Source organism: Protopterus annectens, chromosome 4.part1 (genome assembly GCF_019279795.1).
Source record: "Protopterus annectens isolate FY-2018-M chromosome 4.part1, PAN1.0, whole genome shotgun sequence".
In the NCBI taxonomy this organism is placed as follows: domain Eukaryota; kingdom Metazoa; phylum Chordata; order Ceratodontiformes; family Protopteridae; genus Protopterus; species Protopterus annectens.
Window position 1 is genome coordinate 1,001,919,653 of NC_056734.1, and position 22,500 is coordinate 1,001,942,152.

General features: G+C 38.8%; 1 protein-coding gene across 1 annotated transcript in view; it reads right to left on the reverse strand.

Annotated features, from left to right (window-relative positions):
* LOC122801155 (deoxyribodipyrimidine photo-lyase-like) overlaps nucleotides 1-22,500 on the reverse strand; it is a 435,348-nt gene that overhangs the window by 221,058 nt on the left and 191,790 nt on the right. Inside the window, exon 7 of the mRNA XM_044070713.1 lies at nucleotides 18,267-18,416. Coding sequence (XP_043926648.1) covers nucleotides 18,267-18,416 — 150 coding nt within the window. The remainder of the gene's footprint in view (nucleotides 1-18,266; nucleotides 18,417-22,500) is intronic.

Below are 22,500 nucleotides of genomic sequence, written 5' to 3' on the forward strand. Positions count from 1 at the left end.
ATACTGACACAATCCCAGTTGCAAACATTATACATCACTTATCTACCTAATCATTTTCAGTCAAAGATTACATAGCTTATTTATGTCCTGCCTTCTTTTAAACCTCATTTCTCCCCTGTATGTGTTGTTCCCACAATTCCCACTTCTCTAATGTAGTTTGTTCCTACCCTTTTCTAAAAATCTCAGTGCCAATTGTTTTATCTATGTTACTATATTCACTACTTCTAGTATAGTCAGTTTAGATTTTGATTTCCATTTTCTAGTAATTGCTTTTTTTAGCATTCACCATACTTAAACACTGCAAGGCTTTACCATATCCAGGCAATTCAGATTCTGTATCATGGCTCAGAAAAATCATCTCTCTCTTCACTCCAATCTTCCCACCCAGCCTCTCAGACTGAATCCTTAAAGTCTTCCAACTCACAGCACTTCCAGAAAATATGTTCCCAATTGCCTTTCTTCCCCATCACATCTCCAACATTTGCTGTCTACCTAAACAAAATTCTCTGGAGTCAACCCGGGGTATAAAAATATCTATGCAAACATTTCCAAGCAAAAATCCTAAATCTTCTATATTTTATTGCATATTTGGGAGACATACATATAGCTTCCCATTGTTTCTATCTGAATTGCTTATCCAATCTCTCTTCCCAATCCTTTATAACCTACCCTGCTAGATTCTTATATTTATCACACAATATTTTATATGCTTTACTAATTATTTCTTTTATAATGGCAGCTTTTGTTCTAGAGTCTACTAAAAACTCTACCAGTACTGGTCTTTCACTTAGGATCCCCCTATTTCTTTCTCTTTGCCTATACTCTAATATTAATCCTTAATATCGAAGGCAATCTCTCACCTGCAATCCAAATAAATTCTTGGCGTCTTCCCATTCTATCACATTTCCCTCTCTAGTTATTTGCTCCCAATACCTTGGTTCCTTTCCCAGTTTTCTCCAACAAATTCCAGGCCCTCTTGCCTATTTTCTATATCCCCAATTACAGTCATCCCTATCTGAACATTCTCCTCCCTCTATTCCAGTGTTGGCTTAATTCTTAGAATACTTTCTGCTACTTTATAGATATAATACTCTATTGTTATTCTCCTTAAAGGCCTACATCCAAAATCCCAATCTCTCCTTGTTTCTTCCATGCTGTTTCATCATCATCCCTTCATTTCATCCCTTTCCACTTTCAATTGTAGTTTTCTGCTTGTGCTATGTATAGGAGCCTTAACTGCGTAGCTCTGAAATAGCCCTTCAAATCAGGTAATATCAATCTGCCCTGTTCTACTGGAATAATCAGGTTATCCCACTTGACTCTAGCCACCTTCCCCTCCCAGATAAAGTCCTTCAGCTCTTTATTGTTATCCACAACTTCTTCAATGGTTTATAAAAATATATATGTGTACAAGATTAGTATGATTAAAAAATTAACTGTTTGTATCTCGCTATCCATATCCATATAACAAAGCTTCCATTTTTTTCAGTTTTTGTATTTTCTTTTGTTTAGTCTCTTCCCACATACCTTTAGCTGCCACACCAGAATAATTTTTAATACATATTCCTAAATACTTCATTTTATCATTTCCCCACAAATATAGATATTGCTGAACCATTTCGTATGTGGGTACATAATTTACTGCTATTGTTTTTGTTTTAGCTTCATTAATTTTGTATCCCAAACATTTGAAACTGTCTCAAAATGTCCCACAACATTGTCTCTTTCTGGTTTTGTCAGGTATAAAATATCATCATCTGCAGAGTCAGCTTTTCTTAACTACCATACCAGTTTTATGCTCTAATTCCCGAGTCCCTTATTTTCTCTGATGCTGGTTCTAAATGTAATGCAAACAACAAAGGATGCCCCTGCTTGGTTCCTCTGCTCAAGCAAAAATTATCAGAGGACCCTACTCACTTTAATTTTTGCCTTCAATCCCTCATATATCCTCCTCCTAAGGAAATGAAAATGCTTCCTTTAACCTACTGAAAGTCCCAGCTTACTCTGACAAATGCTTTCTATGCATCAAGACCCATTCCCTCTGGATCATCAATGTACTGTTAATTTTGTTAAATGTTTGCCTCCCTTCCACAAATCCACATTGATCCAGATCTATCAATGTTGGCATTACTTTTGCAATTCGTTTAGCCATTATGGACATGAACACTTTATAATCATAGTTTAATATTGAAATGGGTCTGTGTGAAGCTGGATCCAATGAATCCTTACCCACTTTAAGTATTACAGCTACCACTGCTTTCCTCCAGGATGCTGGTACTTCTCTTAAAATACTGTTGAACAAAACCTTCCAGATATTTATCAGTTTTTTCCCTCCTAGCTTCCAAACTTCCATAGGAATACCATCTATTCCTGGGGACTTTCCTATAGAATGGCTATACATCACAATTTTTATTTTATCTCCTCCTATCCTGTTAATAACTGAGCTTCATCTACCTCTAACTTGGTATATTTAATTCGTCCATAAACATTTCCATTTGCATCTTTTTTGATTTCCACATTTTTCTGCTTTATAAACTTTCACAGAATGTCTGAAATATTTCTAATACCTCTATGTGATCTCTAGCTACCCTCCTTGTTATAGGATCCCTTAGCTTGGTGACTGCCCTTTCTACTTTCTGTTGCTCAAGTCGTTGTGCTAAAAGTGATTGTGCTCTAGTGTTATTATAAAAAATAGTTGCTTAACAGCAGTCTTTCTAAATTTGTGTATATTATTGAGGTAATCCCTTATTTTCTACTTAGCATTCTGCAATTGATCCTCCTCTTCTTCTGATATTCCACCAATTCTGCAACACTTTAGCTTTTGTAAGTCCCTCTAAAATAATTCTTACTTTTTAACCATAGCTTTTTTAAACTCTACCTTAATTTTATCCCACTCTATAGATATAGTTTCAGAAGTAATTTCTATCCTTTTGAATAGCTCCTGAATAATCTCTATCACTCTTTTCTTAAATTCCTCTGTTTCAGTAGATAGGTGGGAAAAGTTACACTGTCTCATTTTTATTTCATTACCCTGTGTTTTTACTTTAGTTATTATTGGCACGATTTGAAATAATTACTGGGTGCGTATAAAGACCTTCAATTAAATGAACATGTTGCTATGAAATGTTATATCTTGGGGAATAATATGTAAGTTCACTACAAACTCCTATTACTGAATTCACATCTTCCATGCCAAAATATTTTCATAAATGTCTTCAAAAATATACCCTCCTTTGTTATACTTTCTCTTCTGGGCCCTCCAGACACATCTTCACTGCTGCAAATCAAATTACAGACCCCACCAAATTCGCAAATTTGCTGGCATGCACAATATTCTATCTGCTGCTGATTTAGTATGTACCCTCAGAGCTGGTGTTTTAAAATAATCTTTTTGTATGGTGGCACCTACTATTGGCAAAAATTGGGGGTGGCCATGGGCATCTCCGTGCCAATAGTTATGCAAATCTTGTACCCGCACAGTGGGAAAAACAATGGAGTACTGACTCAAACAATAGATGGAATGGACACAATTTTCTACAATACATTTGTGGATGATGCATTTCTGATGTGGGAAAGTGATGAGTCCACACAAAGAATTTGACGTCTATTTAATAAAAAACACAATGTTTCTAAAATTTGATGTAAAAACATCGGACAAGGAAACTGAATTTTTAAATGTAAAATTATTTTTGGATGAAGAAAAGGGGATTGATACAACATTATTCAGGAAATCCATGTGGTGTAATCATATGCTACACAAATCTAGTATGCACCCCAGACATATTTTCCAAAATATAGTCAACAATCAAGTTACTAGAATATCTAAGCTGTGCACCAAAGACAAGGATTTTCTGGACGAATAAAAAAAGCTTATTGATAATTTCGTGAAGAGAGGCTATAACAGGAAAGACATAGAAATCAATCCTAGAGAAGCAACGACAATATGATCGCAGAAAGGACAGCCTTATTATTCAGCGCAAGTTGGCACAGACAAACAAAATTCCTTAGCTAGTGGGAAGAATAATTTAAGGTGTTTACTTATAGCACTGACAATTCTATTTGTCAAACTATCAAGAAATATTGGTCGATTTTAACCTCAGACAGTAAAATCAGAGAAATAGTTGGAGACAATCCCTGCTTTTAGTTTAAAAATAAAAAATCTTAAAAGACTGTTATGTTATAATAATGAAGTTAATGTAAACAGTGGAATGAGCATGAATACTCAGCAGTGCAGAAGAACAACAGGCACTTTTAAATGTGGATTCTGCAAGGCATGTCCCTTAATTAATACCACCAATACCTTTGTACATCCTACTACGGGGAAGAATTTTCTCTTATTATGGTTATGCTAACTGTACAAGTAAAAATATTATTTACATAGCAACATGTACATCGTATTCAGCCTATCTAGGCAAAACCAATAGGCTGTTTAAAGAATGCATTTCGACTTCAATCTGATATCAAACAAAGTGGAAACAAATGCCCTATATAGCCACTTACTCACAAATAAAGAACATTCTTTTAAATTTATGACTTTGTCTTGAGTTTATGAAACACCAAGAGGTGGTGACTTATTTAATCAAACTGAAATTGAAGAAGCCAAATGGATCATGAACATGCGAGCTGATCTGTCACCAGGACTACATGGTGTAGTCCCTTTAAAGCCTATACTAAAAGGAAAGGGCTTAAAAGGAAGGAGATGAAATTAATACCTCCCCTGGTAGGTGTGTATGACTTGAAGTACTTGATTGGAAGTTACTTTATCAGTTGTAATTGGTTCTCTGATGTTCTTAAATGAGTGTCTTTTGCCTGGCTATTACGGATTTGAAAAAAGGTTTATACCAAAACCTCTTATCCAGGTTCATTCCAAGCCAGAGTTTTAATTATTTAATAAAGTTTTGCTTAGTTTTAATCTACATCAGCTTTGGTGGCAGGCTTGTTTCTTTGCCTGCTTTTTACGTTGACTGGTCTGCCTTTGGTGGTGTGATTTTCTTGTTTTTACTGCTTACAATTAATATAAGTACTCCACTTTTCCTTTGTCCCAAATATTCTGCTGAATAACTATCCTGCAAACCTTTCTTTATCAAATTCACATGTTCAATTCTAAGTTTGTCTCCTGTAACACAGCTATTTGTACTCTACATTTTTTAATGTAGTTCATTATTTTTGTTAGTACTTATTGGAGACCATTGACATTATAGAAAGCATAATTTATCACCACCTTTTATGTATAACACAGTTTTTTTTGTTTTTTTGTTAAATATCTACTTCCAGATTTTCTGTAACATGCATACACTGTTGGCAGGTTGAACTTTTATATAGTTGTTTCTTGTCATATCCATTTGAGCCTATGTCACATCTTACAAAACTTTTTGTTCTTATTGAAAGCCCACCAAACAACCCCCATCCCTCACTAAAACCTATTAATTTAATACTAAACACATACAACTATGTACATATTCAAATACTGAAGTTTCACCCTCCTAATAGGAGCAAACTCCCCAAACTGACAGCCAAACACATAAACTTGAGTTAACCAAAAAGAAAGGTTATCCATGCAAAGGCACATGGTGCAGCCTGTGCTTCTACTAGTGCTAACTGGCTTTGTATTATATTTATAAGCTCTCCCAGCTGGAGAGCTCCTGAATGCTTTCAAAGATAATCTCCCCTAGCCAGTTTCTCCTTCCCTTTTTTTTTCTTTCTTCCCCGAGCCAAATAATCACTCTTCCCCGAGCCAATTAATCACGCTCCATCCGACTAACCAAATTCTCTTTATCAGATTGTCTCCATGGAGACATGAGAACCAGACAGCCAACTTCTCATTATCAGATTGTTTCCATGGAGACATGAGAGGCAGATACAGAACTGTTACTAAGCATACATCCATTTGCTAGAAAAAAGCCTCATCATTATCATCTTTTGGATGTTCCCGTTAGGGGTTGCCACAGCGGATCATCTGTTTCCATTTCTTCCTGTCCTCTGTATCTTGCTCTGTCACACCAACCACATGCATGTCCTCTCTCACCACATCCATAAACCTTATCTTAGGCCTTCCTCTTTTCCTGTTAGCTTCATCCTTAACATCCTTTTCCCAATATACTCAGCATCCCTCCCTCAGCACATGTCCAAATCAACGTAGTCTTACCTCTCTGGCTTTGTCTCCAAACATTCCAACCTGGGCTGACTCTCTAATATACTTATTCCTAATCCTGTCTACCCTCGTCACACCAAGTGCAAATCTTAACATCTTTAACTCTGCCACATCCAGCTCTAACTCCTGCCTTTTTGTCAATGCCACTGTCTCCAACCCATATAACATAGCTGGTCTCACTACCTTCTTGTAGACCTTCCCTTTCACTCTTACTGGTACTCGTCTGTCACAAATCACTCCTGACACTCTTCTCCACCCACTCCATCCTGCTTGTACTCTCTTCCACACTCACCATTACTCTGAACTATTGATCCCACGTATTTAAACTCATCCACCTTTGCCACCTCTACTCCTTGCATCCTCACAATTCCTCTATCCTCCCCTCTCATTCACACACATATATTCTGTCTTAGTCCTGCACATCACCCTTATTCTTAAAAATTGGTACCAAAACACTTTCTCCATTCCTCAGGCATCCTCTCACTTTCCAAAATTTCATTAATATTCAATATTCTTTTTCATTTACTTGCTTTCTTGTAAAACTTATTAAATCAATCTAAGCTCCTTAATCTAGACATTCCCCCATGCAAGAATGAGAAAAAGTACATTAATTTTTATTTTGTCATGCTGTTTTAACCAGGCTTTTTTTTTGCACATTGCAGTGCCTACATTTCTTAAAACTGAAGAAATAAGTCAGAATGGAGAAAGAAGGGGGGAAGAACAGCAAAACCTGTTTACAGTCCCCATTATACTTAAAAATAACTGAGAAAACCTTATTTTATAGCATGCAAAGAAAACCATACACCACAAAAATAGTACTAATTTTTTTTTCTTTACTTACAGTTAACTTTCTCCCCTCTCTTCCCCTTCCCAAAGCATTTTTCCAAACACTGACATAATGTAGGGCATATGTGCTAGATTCCCCCAGAAGTCCAACAAATTCTGAAAAAGTCCAATATTTCCAAATTTTCTTGTTCTGTCATACTTCACAAATATAATTATTTTACTGTAATCCCACATGAAGCTACTTTTTTACTGTTCATCTCCAAATCCAGTTTGATTCATTTCTAACATACTGTCGATTCTCCTAGTCAGCTCTCGTGGTCAACTTCCTTCTCTCCAACACTTACTGTTGCAGCAGTGGAAAAGGTTTCATAGGTAGTCTCTTTGTGGTCATCTATCTGTGGACTTTATTACCAGGAAAACAAGCAGCAGAATCTCCTTCTGTCACTTTTTGTTGGACAGACTTGTATTTCCTCCTTAGCATTACTTCATCAAAAAATGATTTTGTTCCTCCAGGGAAGAATATCTAGGAGACAGCTGGGTAGTGCATTTTAAATCTCTCACCTGCATCTTGACATTCCCTGAACAGTAGAATGAATTTACTCCTCTTCTGCCTGGTGTATGAGTAACCGTTCTCCACAAACTATCTGCTATCTCCCACTTTTAGTATTTTGTCCTTCTGCCAAAGTTTTGTCAGAATCAACTCCTTCTGCTAGTGGGATTGCATCTTTACTAATAAAGGTCTAGGTTGGTTTCTCATAGCCAGGTTTGAAGCATACACAATGTGCCCTTTTAACTAACAACTCCTGCTTTGGAATACCAGTCCAGTTGCTTATTTGTGCTTTCATAAAATTAATGCTGTCTCTTCCTCCAGCTTCTCTGGCATAACTGACAATCTCAGGTTTTCACTATGTGCTCTGTCCTCACATTATATTTCTTTAAACATCTCTTCTTGGGCAGTCTCATATTCAGCCAGCTTTTTCTTCATTTCAACCTCCGATTTTTGCAGCTTTATCACCTCATCTGAGTATCTGTTTAAAGCTGCTTCCGTTTTTTCCAGCCTTTTGATATACTCCATCAGTGTTTCTTTTATTTTAACTAGGTCTGTGCCCAGTTGTCTTGTATCTTCCTGTAGGTTACTAGAAGTCATGTCTGGAGGTTGCATTGTTTTTTGATGAGCAGCTGTAGAACTTGCCTCAGTCAGTGTTTCTTCCTCACTTTTTGTAGCAGATTTGTTTCCCAGGTATTCTGTGTTACTTTTTCTGGCATCCAAGCAGTATACTTACTTGCCAGTTACTGAAATTTACCCATAAACACAAAAGTCTACTGGCCTTCTCTGTTGTTTGTTTTTACACTGGAAGAGCTAGAGTTAATATGTTACTCAACGTGCAGCCATATAGGCCCATTCCAATCCTAAACCATGAAAAGGAAGTGTTTATGTCAATAATGGCTAAAGGAAAGGCAGAGGTGGTGCCAAAATTAAGAGACATGGATCAATGTGGTTTTGTGGAGGGGAGGCAAACATTTGACAATAATAGAACACTGATGATCCCACAGGGAAGCAGAATATAAGAACATACCACTGCTGTTGGTGGGACTTGATGCAAAGAAAGCATTTGACAGAATAGGCTGGGAGTTTATGAGCAGAGCAATGAAAGCATTTGATAAAATTATAAGGTTGATTAGGAGGATATATGAGGGATCAGAGGTGAAAATTAAAGTGGGTGGATTCCTCTCTGATAATTTCTGTTTTAGCAGAGGAAACAGGCAGGGGGTCTTCTTTCTCCTTTGTTATTTGCATTTACTCAGAACCATTGGCAAAAAAAATAAGGGACTCAGAAATTCAACAACATAATTGGTATGGTAATCAAGAAAAGCTGGCTCTGTTTGCAGATATTTTATACCTGTTAAAACCAGGAAAGGACATTTCAGTGTTGTGGAACACTGAGGCAGTTTCAAATCTTTTGGAATACAAAATTAATGAAGCTAAAACAAAGGCAACAGCTGTAAATTATGTACCCATACATGAATTGGTTCAGCAATATCCATATTTATGGGGACATGATAACATGAAGTACTTAGCAATATGGATTAAAATGATTCTGGTGTGGCAGCTAAAGATATGTGGGGAGAGACTAAAAAGATAATACAAAAATTGAGAAATTGGAATCTCTGCTACATGGCTATAGCTAGCAAGATATAAGCAGTTAAAATGTTTTTAGTCCCTTTAGTTTTATACACAGGCCAGGCACATTTTAGTCAACCAAAGGAGAAGTTGTGGATATGATTTTATCTGGGAATGGAAGACAGCAAGAGTCAAGTGGGATAAGCTGATTCTTCCAACAGAACAGGGTGGTTTAGGATTATGCAATTTGAAGGGGTATTTCAGAGCTTCACATTTAAGGCTCCTACACATAGCACAAGCAGAAAAGTACAGTTTTGTACCTACCATAAATGTAGATGTTCGAAGATCCACATTGCTGCAGTCCTAACACTTGGGTAGTCCGCTGTCCAGTCGGCCCGAATACCAAAGTATAAGGCTGACATCGGTCAAGGCGCATTTGTCTGACATCAGGACGTCAGGGTACAAATGCGCATGACCGACGTCATATCCTCAGTCTTTTCTTGCCCCAGATGTCAGAAGACCCTAAAAAGATAAGGCCAAAACCAAAAAACACCAAACACTCCTATACCCAATATATGTACAATATATACAAATTTACAAAAACAGAACCCCACCCACACAACCACCCCTAAACACAGAGGGAAGGAGGGAGGTTGGACTGCAGCAATGTGGATCTTCGAACATCTACATTTATGGTAGGTACAAAACTGTACTATGTTCTTCATCTCACATTGCTGCAGTCCTAACACTTGGGTAGAATCCCAAAGCAGAGGTAAGGGAGGATGGCTAAACTATAATGAAGCAGGAGCTGCCAAAATGCCCTGCAGCACAGCAGTGGCAAAACCAGCCCTGGATTTAGAATAGAGAGGAAGGTGGTAATGCTTGGAGAAAGTATGCACTGAACTCCAAGTAGCTGCCTCCAAAATATCCTTAGTTGCCACCCCCCTTAGAAATGCTGTTGAAGTGGCAGTAGCCCTAGTGGAATAAGGCCTAATCCCAGCTGGAATCTCCTTGCCATGATGGGAGTAACAGAATGCAATGCAAAACCCAATCCACTTAGATATAGTTTGTTTGGACACAGGCTTGCCCTGAGAACTCAAAGCAAAAGAAACAAACAACTGCTGAGACTGCCTAAAATCCCTAGTCCTGCTTAAATAATAACGCAACTGCCTGTGTACATCTAAAGTGTGCAAAATCTTTTCCCCCCTATTTTGGGGATCTGCATAAAAAGTAGGCAAATGAATAGTTTGGTTTAAAGCCACACTAGAAACCACCTTAGGCATAAATGAAGGATTAGTACGTAATGATACCCTATCCTTATGAAAAATCAAAAAAAGGCTCAACCGCCATAAGGGCCTGTAATTCAGAAACCCTTCTTGCAGAAGTAATGGCCAACAAAAAAGCAGTCTTCCATGACAAGTATTTCAATTCAGCAGTAGCTGGAGGCTCAAAAGGGTGTAAAGTAAGTTTCTCCAACACAAAATTGAGGTCCCAAGCAGAAGTAGGAGCTCTCACGGGGGTCTTATATTCTTTGCCCCTCTAAGAAATTGCTTGAACAAAGGATGAGAAAACAATGGTGGGTCACAATCATAGTGAGCTGAAATTGCTGCAGCATGAATCTTAATGGAAGAGAAAGACAAACCTTTGTCCAATAATTCAGTAAGATATTGAAGAGCCACACTCAAATTAGGCTCAGAAACATCCAAATCCTTTGCTGCACTCCAAAATAAAAATCTCTTCCATTTTTCTGCATACACTTTACGTGTACTAGGTCTTCTGGCTTCCATAATCACATTCAAAACTTGTTGAGGAAGTTGAGACCTGCTGTGGTTCAAAACAGAATATGCCAGGCTGTTAGATGAAGAGAGTGAAGCTTGACATTGAGTAGATGACCGTCCCTCTGAGACAAAAGGTGTGGAATTAAAGGTAAAGGCCATGGAGGCTTCCTTACCAGAGTCCTCAGTAATAGGTACCAGTGTTGCCGAGGCCAATCTGGAGCTATCAAAATCATCCTTGGCTTGTCTTGTCTGACCTTTAGGAGTACCTTTGGGAGGAGAGGCAGAGGTGGAAAGGCATACACATGAAGATTTTCCCAACTGAACGAAAGAGCATCCACTTTCCAAGCTGTGTGATGAAACCTTTCGTGCAAAACTTTGGCAGCTGGTGGTTTAGTGGAGAAGCGAACAGATCTATGTCTGGAGTTCCCCATGGCACTGCCAATTTTCGGAATACATGAAGATCCAGTTTCCACTCGTGGGGATCCATGATTTGCCTGCTTAACACATCTGGTAAGGAGTTCTGTGCTCCTGGCAGAAACCTTGCCTGAAGAGTTAGCTGCAAGCTGAGCAGTCTCCCACAAAATCATTGCTTGCCTGCATAGAGGATAAGAATGTGTTCCCCTTGCTTGTTGATGTACCACATGACAGTTGTGTTGTCTGTTAGAATCAACACCTGCCCTGGAAGAAGTAACTCCTTGAAAGCCATTAATGCAAACTGGACTGCTAACATCTCCTTCATGTTGATATGTAGATGCTGTAGTCTGGCAGGCCACTTGTCTTGTATCCACTTTCCATTCAGATGAGCTCCCCAAGCTATGTCTGAGGCATCTGTCGTTAGAATCTGACTCGCCTCTGGCCGGGTCACAGAGAGTCCCTTGTTTAGGTGACATTCCTGAGCCCACCACAAAAATTCCTTTTGAATGCAAGGTATTATTGGAATGACAGTGTCCAAATCCTGGCAGTGCTGTGTCCATACATTTTTTAGATACCACTGTAGCTTCCTCATATGCAGTTTGGCATTGGGAAGCACCAGAATACAAGATGCCATGAACCCTAAGGCTTGAAGGACTGTCCTTGCAGTCAGCCCGGACTGAAGAGATAGTTGATGGAAGTAAAGGGAAAGATTCTTTTGTTTGTCCGGGGTTAAAAAGGCCATCTGGGCTGCTGTATTCAGTCTCACACCCAGAAAGCACATGTCTTGAGAGGGTACTAGACTGGACTTTATTTCGTTCACAGAATACCCCAGGCATCTTAGCACTGCTATCACATATTCCAGATGCTGAAGAAGCTCGTCCTTTTCTTGAGCCAAAAACAGACAGTCGTCCAAGTAAGGATAGATTTGTATTCCTTTTAGCCTGAAGAAAGCCACAACTGGAGCCAGAACTTTTGTGAATACTCTGGGTGCAGTAGATAAGCCAAAGGGCAATGCAGAGAACTGATAATGGGAATTTCCAGCTCGGAAACGCAGATACTTCCTGCAACTGAGACTGATAGGCACATGAAGGTAAGCCTCCTTGAGATCTAAAGTTACCATCCAGTGATCTTTGCCCAGCAGAGGTAAAAGCTGTTGTAACGTCAACATTTTGAACTTGGGAATGTCCAGATAAGTGTTGAGGATAGACAAATCCAAAATTGGTCTCCACGTGTTCCCCTTTTTTGGTACTAGGAACAGGCGAGAATAAAATCCTAGGCCCCTTTCTGGCACAGGAATCGGCTGAATGGCCCCTATCTGGAGTAACAGAGAAATTTGCTTGTGAGCCTCTTTTCTTTGTATAGGAGGAATGTCTGGCATGCCTTTGAAAGTAGGCAAGGTATGGAAATAAAACCTGTAACCGTGGTGAACGATATCCAATACCCATTTGTCTTGGGTAATAACACTCCAATTTTCTTTGAAAAGTGCCAGCCTTCCTCCCAAAGGTGCTGCCAAACGAGAAGGCTCTGGCAGCTGAAAAGGCAAGTCATTGGGTCTGCTTACGAAAGGACTGACCCCTGCCCTCACCAGAAGACTGGGCAGGCGAACTGCCTGTTCTAGGCCTAAAAGAACCTTGAGCTCTGCCCCTACCACGTCTAGATCTACCCCTAGACTGAGAATCATAAGAAGGATAAGTCCACCCCTTAGTAGGCCAATTTCTACTAAACTTTGGAGGCTGAACCTGCAAAAAATCTTTAACAGTCTGCATAGACTTAGCCTTGTCCTCCATTTTCTTTAAAACTGCTTCCACAGGCGCACCAAATAACACATCAGACTGTAAAGGAGCATCTAAAATCCTTGTCTTGACATGTTCAGCTAAATTCTGATCCCTCAGCCAGGCGTGCCTGCGAAGAACAGAACCAGTGGCTGCCACCCTCAAGAGGCCTGTACAGCATCAAAACCACATTGCAAGGAATGCTTACCCACCTGTTCAGAAACATGAACTAAATCCTGCAACTCTTTACACTCAATACCTTCCGCCAGAGCATCTACCTTAGACTTCAATTGTGAAAGGAGATAATTTTGGTATTTCAACATGTGAAACTGGCAATTCAAAGCCCTCATGGCTAAAGTGGAGGAAGTATACACCTTCTTTCCCCATCTATCCAAAGCCCTTGCCTCTTTATCAGAAGGAACAGGATTTTTAACAACAGAAGCCTTAACACCTTTAGGGCCCTGAGAAACGGTTTCTGGGTCTGCCCTAGGACTCTTAAAAAGATACTTATGAGCTTCAGGCACCCTATAATACCTATCCGGTTTAACTGGGGCAGGAGGCAAAGAATCAGGGTTCAGGGAAGCCTCTGCAAAAACATCCTATACCACATCCAGAACAGGAGGTATAGCTAAAGGCCTATGCTGGGGTAGAAACAAAAATTCCCTAAGCCTTTTCCTGGAATCAGAGAAATCTTGACCTTCCCATTTAAAATGCTCCCTCATGGAATGAAGAGTCTCTGAAAAGAAAAATCCTCAGGAGGAGAAGCCAAGGTGTAGAGTCATCTACATCAGAATCAGAATAAGGAGGATACTCCTGCAAGTCTTCAGTCAAGACTCAGAAGCCTCGAACACTGCTCAAAACTCTCAAGCTCAGGTTCCACCCTAGGCCTCTTATCAGGGGGGGGCATAGAACCTCTAATCATAGTAATCAAATCTTCTGCCATTTTAAGCATATGTTTCTTAGGCAGAGACCCTGAAGAACTAGGGAGACCCCACTGAAGTTAACCCTGGCCTGCCTCTAGAAGAAGCCTTGGAAACAGAAGGGAGGGCCTAACCACCTTAGGAGGGGAGGGGAGAACAGCTACCTGAGAAGCCCCTTCAGCCTGGCCTACCTCCTGAGAGGACACATCTTGTAACAGTAAAGACTCTCCCTGAGAATCCAAAGGAACTTCTGGTAGAACCACCGGCTCCACCGAGCCTCTAAAGAACCGACGTCCGGGACAGACGGTTCTTCCACCCTAGGCTTCGCTGCTTTGTCCTTGCGCTTTTAAGCGGGCCGGAGCATCCGACGGCATGTTGTAATTACAACGCTTCCCAAAACTAACCTGGCACAATCTAATCTTCTCTTAATAGTGCGTTTGTTAAATCTAGCACAAGAGCGACAGCCAACAACGCCGTGCTCAGGCCCTAAGCAAGGTATACACAAGGTATGGTAATCTCTATGAGGTATCTGTTTCCCACAAGAAATACAGTTATTCACTTTTTCTGACATCCGGTTAAATACTGAGGCAAGAAAAACAAAATATTCTAACGGGTACTTAGCCAACTTTGATTCGGTCTGAAACTCCGACTTCAGAAAATTTCAGAACGCCAACCTGCACTCGCAATACTGCTTCTGCATCGGACCATGCGGCAAAAAAGACTGAGGATATGACGTCGGTCATGCGCATTTGTACCCTGACGTCCTGATGTCAGACAAATGCGCCTTGACCGACGTCAGCCTTATACTTTGGTATTCGGGCCGACTGGACAGCGGACTACCCAAGTGTTAGGACTGCAGCAATGTGAGATGAAGAACATCCTATAATTCAAAGTAGAATGGGAGGATGATAAGGAAACAAGGCAAGACTAGGATTTTGGATGCAGATGTTTAAGGAGAACAATACAGAATATTATACTCATACAGTAGCAGAACGTATTTTAAGAACTAAGCCAACATGGGAATGGAGAAAGGATTCTGCCAATAGGGAAGACTACAATTAGGGATAAAGACAATAGGCAAGAGGGGGCTGGAATTTATTGGAGGAAAATGAACCAAGGTATTGGGAGCAAATAGTGAGGGAAAGGCAACATGAGAAGAGCCCAAGAATTCATTTGGACTGCAGGCTTCTGATATCAATCCTTCCCTATGAAGAAGGATTGATAGACTATAGACACAGAGAGAGAAATAAGGGGATCCTAAGTGAAAGTAGAATCAAGAACTGAAGCTGCTGTTAAAGGAATTAGCACAGCATACAAAATACTGCATGATAACTTTATCAATCACAGGAGGATAGAAAAGATTGTGAAGAGAGATTGGATACACAATTCATACAGAAACAATGGGGGGTATATGTATGTATGTCTCCCAAATATACAACAAAGTCTAAAAGATTTAGGATCTTTGTTTAGAAGTGTTAAAATAGGTATTTTTATACCCCAAGTAGACTCCAAATAATATTTCCTCAGGTAGACAGCAGATGTTGGAGGTGTGATAGGAAAGAAAAAAGATCGCTGGGAACATGTTCTCTGGGAGTGTAATGAGTTGACAGACTTCCCTGCAGACTACTCTGTCCGAGATACTGGGTGAGCAAATTGGTGCAACTAAGGAAATTACTTTCTTGAGCTATGATACAGAATCAGAATAGACTAGAGATAGTAAGGACTTGTTCAGTCTAATCATGGTGGCTGCCAAAAAAAAGCAATAACTAGGAAATGGAAATCCAAGTCTGTACTAGAAGTAGTGAATCTAGTAACAGAGATTAGACAAGTGGAATTAGGATCTTTAGAAAAGGGTAGGAGCAAATTACATAGAAACAATGTGAATTGTGGGAATATATACTGGGGAGGAATGGGGTTTAAAAGAAGGCAGGATTTGAATGAGCTATGTAATGTCCGACAATGACTGGATAGTTAAGTGATGTATAATGTGTGCAACTAAAATGTCAATATGCTTTGTTTTCATTAACATAAATGTTTGATTGCCTATGTCATGCATGATAATTTAATAAAGATGTTTCTTGATTAAAAAAATATATATGCTTCACCAAACTCAGCTGTCAGAAACTAGTTCAAGATGAATACATTCAAGGTCTTTGTCTCCTGAACTGAAGTAGTTTCTGCAGTCTCTCCACACGGGAATGCCAATCTGAAGATAAAATGTCCTTAAAAACTTTCTGCTTCTCCTCCCTGGTCATGGTTTCGGAAATATCACAGGCCTCATTTTCACAGTGACTCTCCTTAAGGCTTTCTTCTAAAATGCTGAAGAAATAATGCCCAGAGGTAGTGAACACCAGAGTTGCTAGTTATTTAAGCATCACTTATTCACCATTTTCCTTTGTTTAGGATGATTCCTGTCCCATTTCAGTGCATTGTAATTCCACAACACAGGAATCTCAAATCTCACTTCAACAGTTTCAATATCACACTTGTGTTATTTCCTCCTGGCATTCTCAGCATCTTAGCAGAACACACCCTTTTCCCCATATCCAGACTTCAAAGTCCTACCAACAGTTGTATCACTTGTTAACACATTTTCCAACTTTCTCTGACTGTTTAATAATAAAGCTGTCTTAACCATTTTCAACAAAGATAGTGAGTGCAGTAGCTCAATCATAGCCAACACAAAACATTCTACTATAAAAATGTCACTATCTGAAACCAGATCTCTGATAAAGTTTGTTGCTTTCTTCTATAGCTTCAGATGTTTTGCTTTCCTGTTATTTTAACTTGTTCATCAATGATTAGACTATTTTAACTTGCACATCTCCGACTGGATGCCCAGTGAAAGGTACTCTGACACACATCATATTTGGATCTCCTTCCATGCTTATCTAATGGACTTTTACTCTAATGATGATCTCTTTTGTCCACCCAACTTGTTACTTCTGCTCTGTGAGCTATGCTGTGCCTTATGTCATTTTCTACAGCAAAACCTGATGACATCTCTGGAAATCCACTTTACAGCTGACTTCATTGAGGCAAAAAATAAGTTCATTGTGTGTTGATAACACTGTCTTTTACATTTAATACAGTATCCAATAGTTTAAAAGGATGCATGCATCTGGGAGCAACAGGTTTTTGCATTTGACTATAACTTTTCCCCAAGGCCGTTATGTAATTTGTCATAAAAATTGGTATCCCCTGGCAATCTGACAAAAACTAGGTTTGCCTGTAAAAATTATAGACAATGGACAGGGGCTATAGAACTGTGATATCATCCACCTCCCACTACTTAATTCTCTTTAATCTAAAAATCTTAAATCTGACAGCTGCCAAGGCAGCAGACATGGCAAAGGGTGCCGGAGTGTCAAAAATCTTCTACTCTCTAAAAAATGGAAGTACAGTCATCTGGATTTCACCCTTTGATTCAAAGTGTCCAGCGGTAATGGGTAGGAAACACACAAGTCTGTTGGGGAAGGAAAGGTCAATGGCTGCAGACGAGTACAAGGGCAAGAAAAAAAAAGGTGGTAGCACACAAAACGCCTGTCAGTTGCAAGGCATTATTTAAGAGCAGGTTTTCCTGCTGATAGTTATCCAGTGGTGTACTTACTGCACCTCTCATGTACTTCCAATATCCACTCTTCCTTCTGGGCATGTAATCTTCTTATACCAATTTACAAAGTTATTACACACTGTACAGTTCACTGCACTTTTAGTGTCTTTATGTCTTGGTACTATCTAAAAAGTACTTTTCTACCTTTGCACACATTAAATACATCTCCAGGAATGTTTGCACAGGACTATACAGGACAGACTAATGCACAATAGATTAATGTAGGTAACCTATACTATTTATATCCCTTTTGTATAATTTAGTACTACATTCACATTAAGTGGAATTAGAATCCCACTCATGATGTTACAAAAAGAAATACATTTTCAGCAGAACTGGAAATTATCCGCGTTTCCTTGCTTTGCTTTCTTAACTTTGTGTGGAAGAAAATAGAAAGTAGGAAACTACATGATATACTTCACTATGCAGGAAGGAGATTCAAATTTTAACAGACATCTTCATGCGTGCACATTTGTTCATTAAACGTTATGCTTCCATGTACACTTTCACTAGGCTTTAAAGGCATGGCAGCTAACATGAAACAGAGCTGGTACTGAATAACTGCATTAGTCTGTCTCAATGCTTCTGCTATAATCTGAAATTTGTTAATGTACTATTATTATCATTTTATGTACCACAAAAATGTAAAAAAAAACGTCTTAAATGTCTGTCTTCCTATGTCCACTTTTTAAATGTTAAGGCAAACTCACCTTCCAATGAATCATATTTTTTGTTAAAAAAACAGAAATTATCTGCCAGCTCTCTGCGAACTACTGCTTCCTCTATAAATCCATCCACAGATTCTCGGAATTTGCGGTGCTTCCGTATTTCCAGGATAGCACGCTGCACTGCCACCTGCCCTACAGTGTGAAAAGTAAAAAGGCAAGCTGTCAAACCATCTGCAGAAAATACACACACACAGCGTTTTGGTTTAAAAAATACCAGATTCTGTCTAAAACAGACATTACACTTTCATTTATGTCACCTTTTACTTTTTTTTTTATAAAACAGGTACTTACCATATTAGCCAATCTCCAAGGAGACCTTTTGAAAGAAGCAGCTGCTGGATTTTTTTTTTTTTTTTTTTTGCAGTCATTACTGCTGTTGAGCAAATCCAAATTTTCTCCAGGTCCTGCATTCTATAGTTTGACTCCATGTGCGAGTGAGGCCAAATTGAAAGAGAATCCAAATGTATATAGGACATAAAATTATATATTTGTTTGACTTGCAGGAAAATCCATGTGCAGATGCAGGACAAACAGGCTGTCCAGACGCAGGGAGCTGGGTGTGAGGACCTTACAGCAGACTGAATGGTATAATAAGATGAAAGATGAATATTGTCAGTACAGACTTTGGAGACCACAAAGTTAATTTTGTATGGCTGCAAAAGTCTTTGATCCTGACAACACTGTAATGTAAATATATGATGAGTTTAGATGGCTGGTCTTTTTAAAGCACCAAAAATGTTCAGAGCCTGAGGCTGACTTCATGCAAGTTTAAATGGCCCAAATAAATGCTAACAAAGCTTACAGAAATGGGCAGGGAGATCTAAAAAGGGAAGTTTTTTTTTAGCTATTTCCATAACAGAAGCATATATGTGACGTAAAATGTATACATGTAAACATGAGTTACATTTGGAATGACTGCACAAAACTTTCATAGAATGTTACAAATGAAGTTAATGTTGCATCTACATGGCATGTGATCCTACAGACATGTACTTCAAAAGTTACAGAAAAAAGTGCAGTAGTGCTGCAACATATCTGGTGTTGCTGCACAGCAATTGGGAAGCTGTTAAATATTTTAGGTGAACATAAAAACTGTTTCCCACGGCTCTTTTGAGGTGGCCGATGATTGCTGTTAACACTCATGTATGACACTAGAACTTAACGGTATTAAGAGGTACTTAAAAAAGCTTATTAAGCACCTTCCTGATGTCAGAAAGGTGATTAATAATCAATGTCTTTTCTCCAATTTCACAAGTCATTATCTATTAAGGCATGACAGGCATAACAAAACATTAGACCCCAGCAGCCTCCACACCTCAGGTTGCAGAAAAGGATTTTGACACAAGCTTAATGACGACTTCTGGTCTGCACCCACCTATTGTACAAGTGATCCTGCTCATAGCTCTACATAGAAAGCAAAAATGTGCTTGGATCTTGAAGATAATACCTTATCCCTTAAACATTAGCTGGGCCAAATAGAAAGCTTTTCTGACTATGGTAGCACTTGGATGCAATAATAAAGGACTGTGAAATGAACTTCTGTCTACCAGTTATTTGGAGTGTCTACTATATATTTCTTGGGGATTCAATGGGACACTGGCAGACTGATAAGGCAGAGAGATACCCCTCTCTCTGGTGCATTTCCTACCTCTACTGAGCATTTTTCGTTGGTTATACTGGTCCTATTTTACTGGTACTAAAATACCACTCAAGTCTAAAAGGGCTAGGACCTTTTCTTGATACAAGTCTACTTTCTCTTTGTGAGTACACTCTAAGATCTAAATCAACACGAGAATGGAGAAACATGATTTTTGCCAATAGGGATGAATGCAAGTAGGGGTGTACAGAAAATAGACATGGGGGGCTGGAATTTACTGGAGAAAACTGGCAAAGGAACACAGGAACAGGAAGCAGATAACTAAAAAGGAGAGATAAAAGAGAGGGATGAGGTCAAGATGATGTTCTGCAAGCTAAAGACTGCCTTCACTATTAGAGATTGATATCAGAGAATAGGTAAAGAGAAAAAGATAAGAGAATCTTAAGTGAAAGCCCTATTCTGGTGGAGTTTTTAGTTGAACCTAGAACAAAAGCTACGGTTAAAAATGATAATTAGTAGGGCATACAAAATATGGTACAACAATTTAACAGTCAGTCAGTCACAGAAGGTTAGAAATGACTGGGACTAGAGACTCAAAAAGCAATTTACAAGTGAACAATGACAGAACATATGTATGGTTCATAGTATGCGACAAAGTCCAGAAGATTTAAGATCTTTGCTTGGAAGTTTTTGCACAGGTATTTTTATACCCCAAGCAGACTTCAATGAATTTTTCCAAAGCTAGATAGTAAATGCTGGAGGTGTGATGGGGAAGAAAAAGAGGTAACAGGGAATGGGTGTATATCATTTCAATGAAAATTCAACTTACATACAATAAATGCATTCAAACTCAACTCACTGAAAATCATGCCATCTAAAACAGCGAAACTCAAAAATCATAACACTTTCACTAGGTTTAGTATATCATAAAATGATTTTTGATCACTGGTATGAGTCTTCTTAAAGATGTTATAAGTAATATTGCAATTTGCTTTAATAGAGTGAGCTAGATTCTGTGAGCTTGTGTGTACTTCGTGTTTTTCCCTTTCTTCCACTGAAGTGCAACCATGGAGCTTATATACAAGTTAGTAGATGGCACAGCCCCCTCCATGGGATGCATGGGGCCTGCTGCTTTTCTACGAGTTGAGTTTTCAATTAAATGACACACACCCCGGGAACATATGTTTTAGGAGTGTAATGATGATGGATACAAAAGATATATGATGTTATAACGTATGCAAATGGCAAAAAATGAATTAAATATTTGTCTGTGTCTTTAGTGATAATTTAATAAAGTTGATTAAAAAGGTGCTTTTTCTTAGTTCTTTCTAGAGTTGAGATATGTTCTCTTTTCTTCAGAAGTGGGTAGCTGAATTAATGTTCTTATTTTAAACTATATACGAGATAAATAAATAGGCAAGAAAACTGTTTCATGCACTTGAAAAGTCATTAGTTACTTTTTCCCTAAGTAATGTTTTCAGTGGGAAACAAGAAGTTTCCAAGTACAAACAATGATGTGAGGCCTGAACGGCAGGTGCAAACAAGCAATCATGAGATATCTGAACACTGTCTGTTGAGTGAAATGCACAGAGTACTGTGTAATCTACATTTCAAGTTACACTGGCAAGCAGTTCAGTGAAAAATAAATGAAGTTTGAAACTGTGAAATGAATAAATTATACATGTTGTTGCCTCTCCAGCAGCCTTAGTACTTTAATGCATTTAATAGTTTATGGAAAACATACACGCTGTTCTTATATCTGGGAGGGGAACAGGGATAAAAACAAAAGACAGTATTTAGTATAAGTGAGAGCATGGATTGTGACATGGAATTTATTTGGGAAGTGAAGAAAGCAACAATTAAGTGGGATAAATTGACCCCCCCCCTCCCCAAGGACAAGGATGTTGAAGATACTCATTGGAAGAGATACTTTAGAGATACACAGTTAGGGCTTACATACATAACACAAGCAGAAGGTTATAAATCAAAGTGAAAGGGGATGATGATGAAACAGGGGAGGGAATTCAAGAAATAAGGAGAGCACAAGATTTTGGATGCACTACAGCATATTATATTTATAAAAAGGCAGAAAGCAGTCTAAAAACTAAGCCAACACTGGAATGAAAAAAGATTTTACTAAAAGGGATAGCTGCAAACAGGGACACAGAAAATAGGCAAGAGGGGGTTGGAATTTACTGGACAAAACTGGCAAAGGAACCAAGGTATTGGGAGCAAATAACTAGAAAGGGGAATGGGAACAGGCCAAGAAGACATTTGAACTGCAGGCTAGACTGCCTTCTCTATCAAGGATTGACATCAGAGTACAGGGAACGTAAAAGGGGTATGATTATCATAAATGAGAGGCTGCCTCTGGTAGAGTTTTTAGTTGAATCTACAACAGAAGCTGCTGTTAAAAAAACAGAATTAGTATGGCATATAAAATACTGCGCAACTACAGGAATCAGAGGAGGTTAGAAAAAGATTGGGAAGAGAGACTGGATAAGCAATTCACTAAAACAAATTGAAGACATATGTATGGCTGCCAAATATTGTCTAGAAGATTTAGGATTTTTGCTTGGCAGCATTTACATTGATATTTTTATACTCCAACTAGACTCT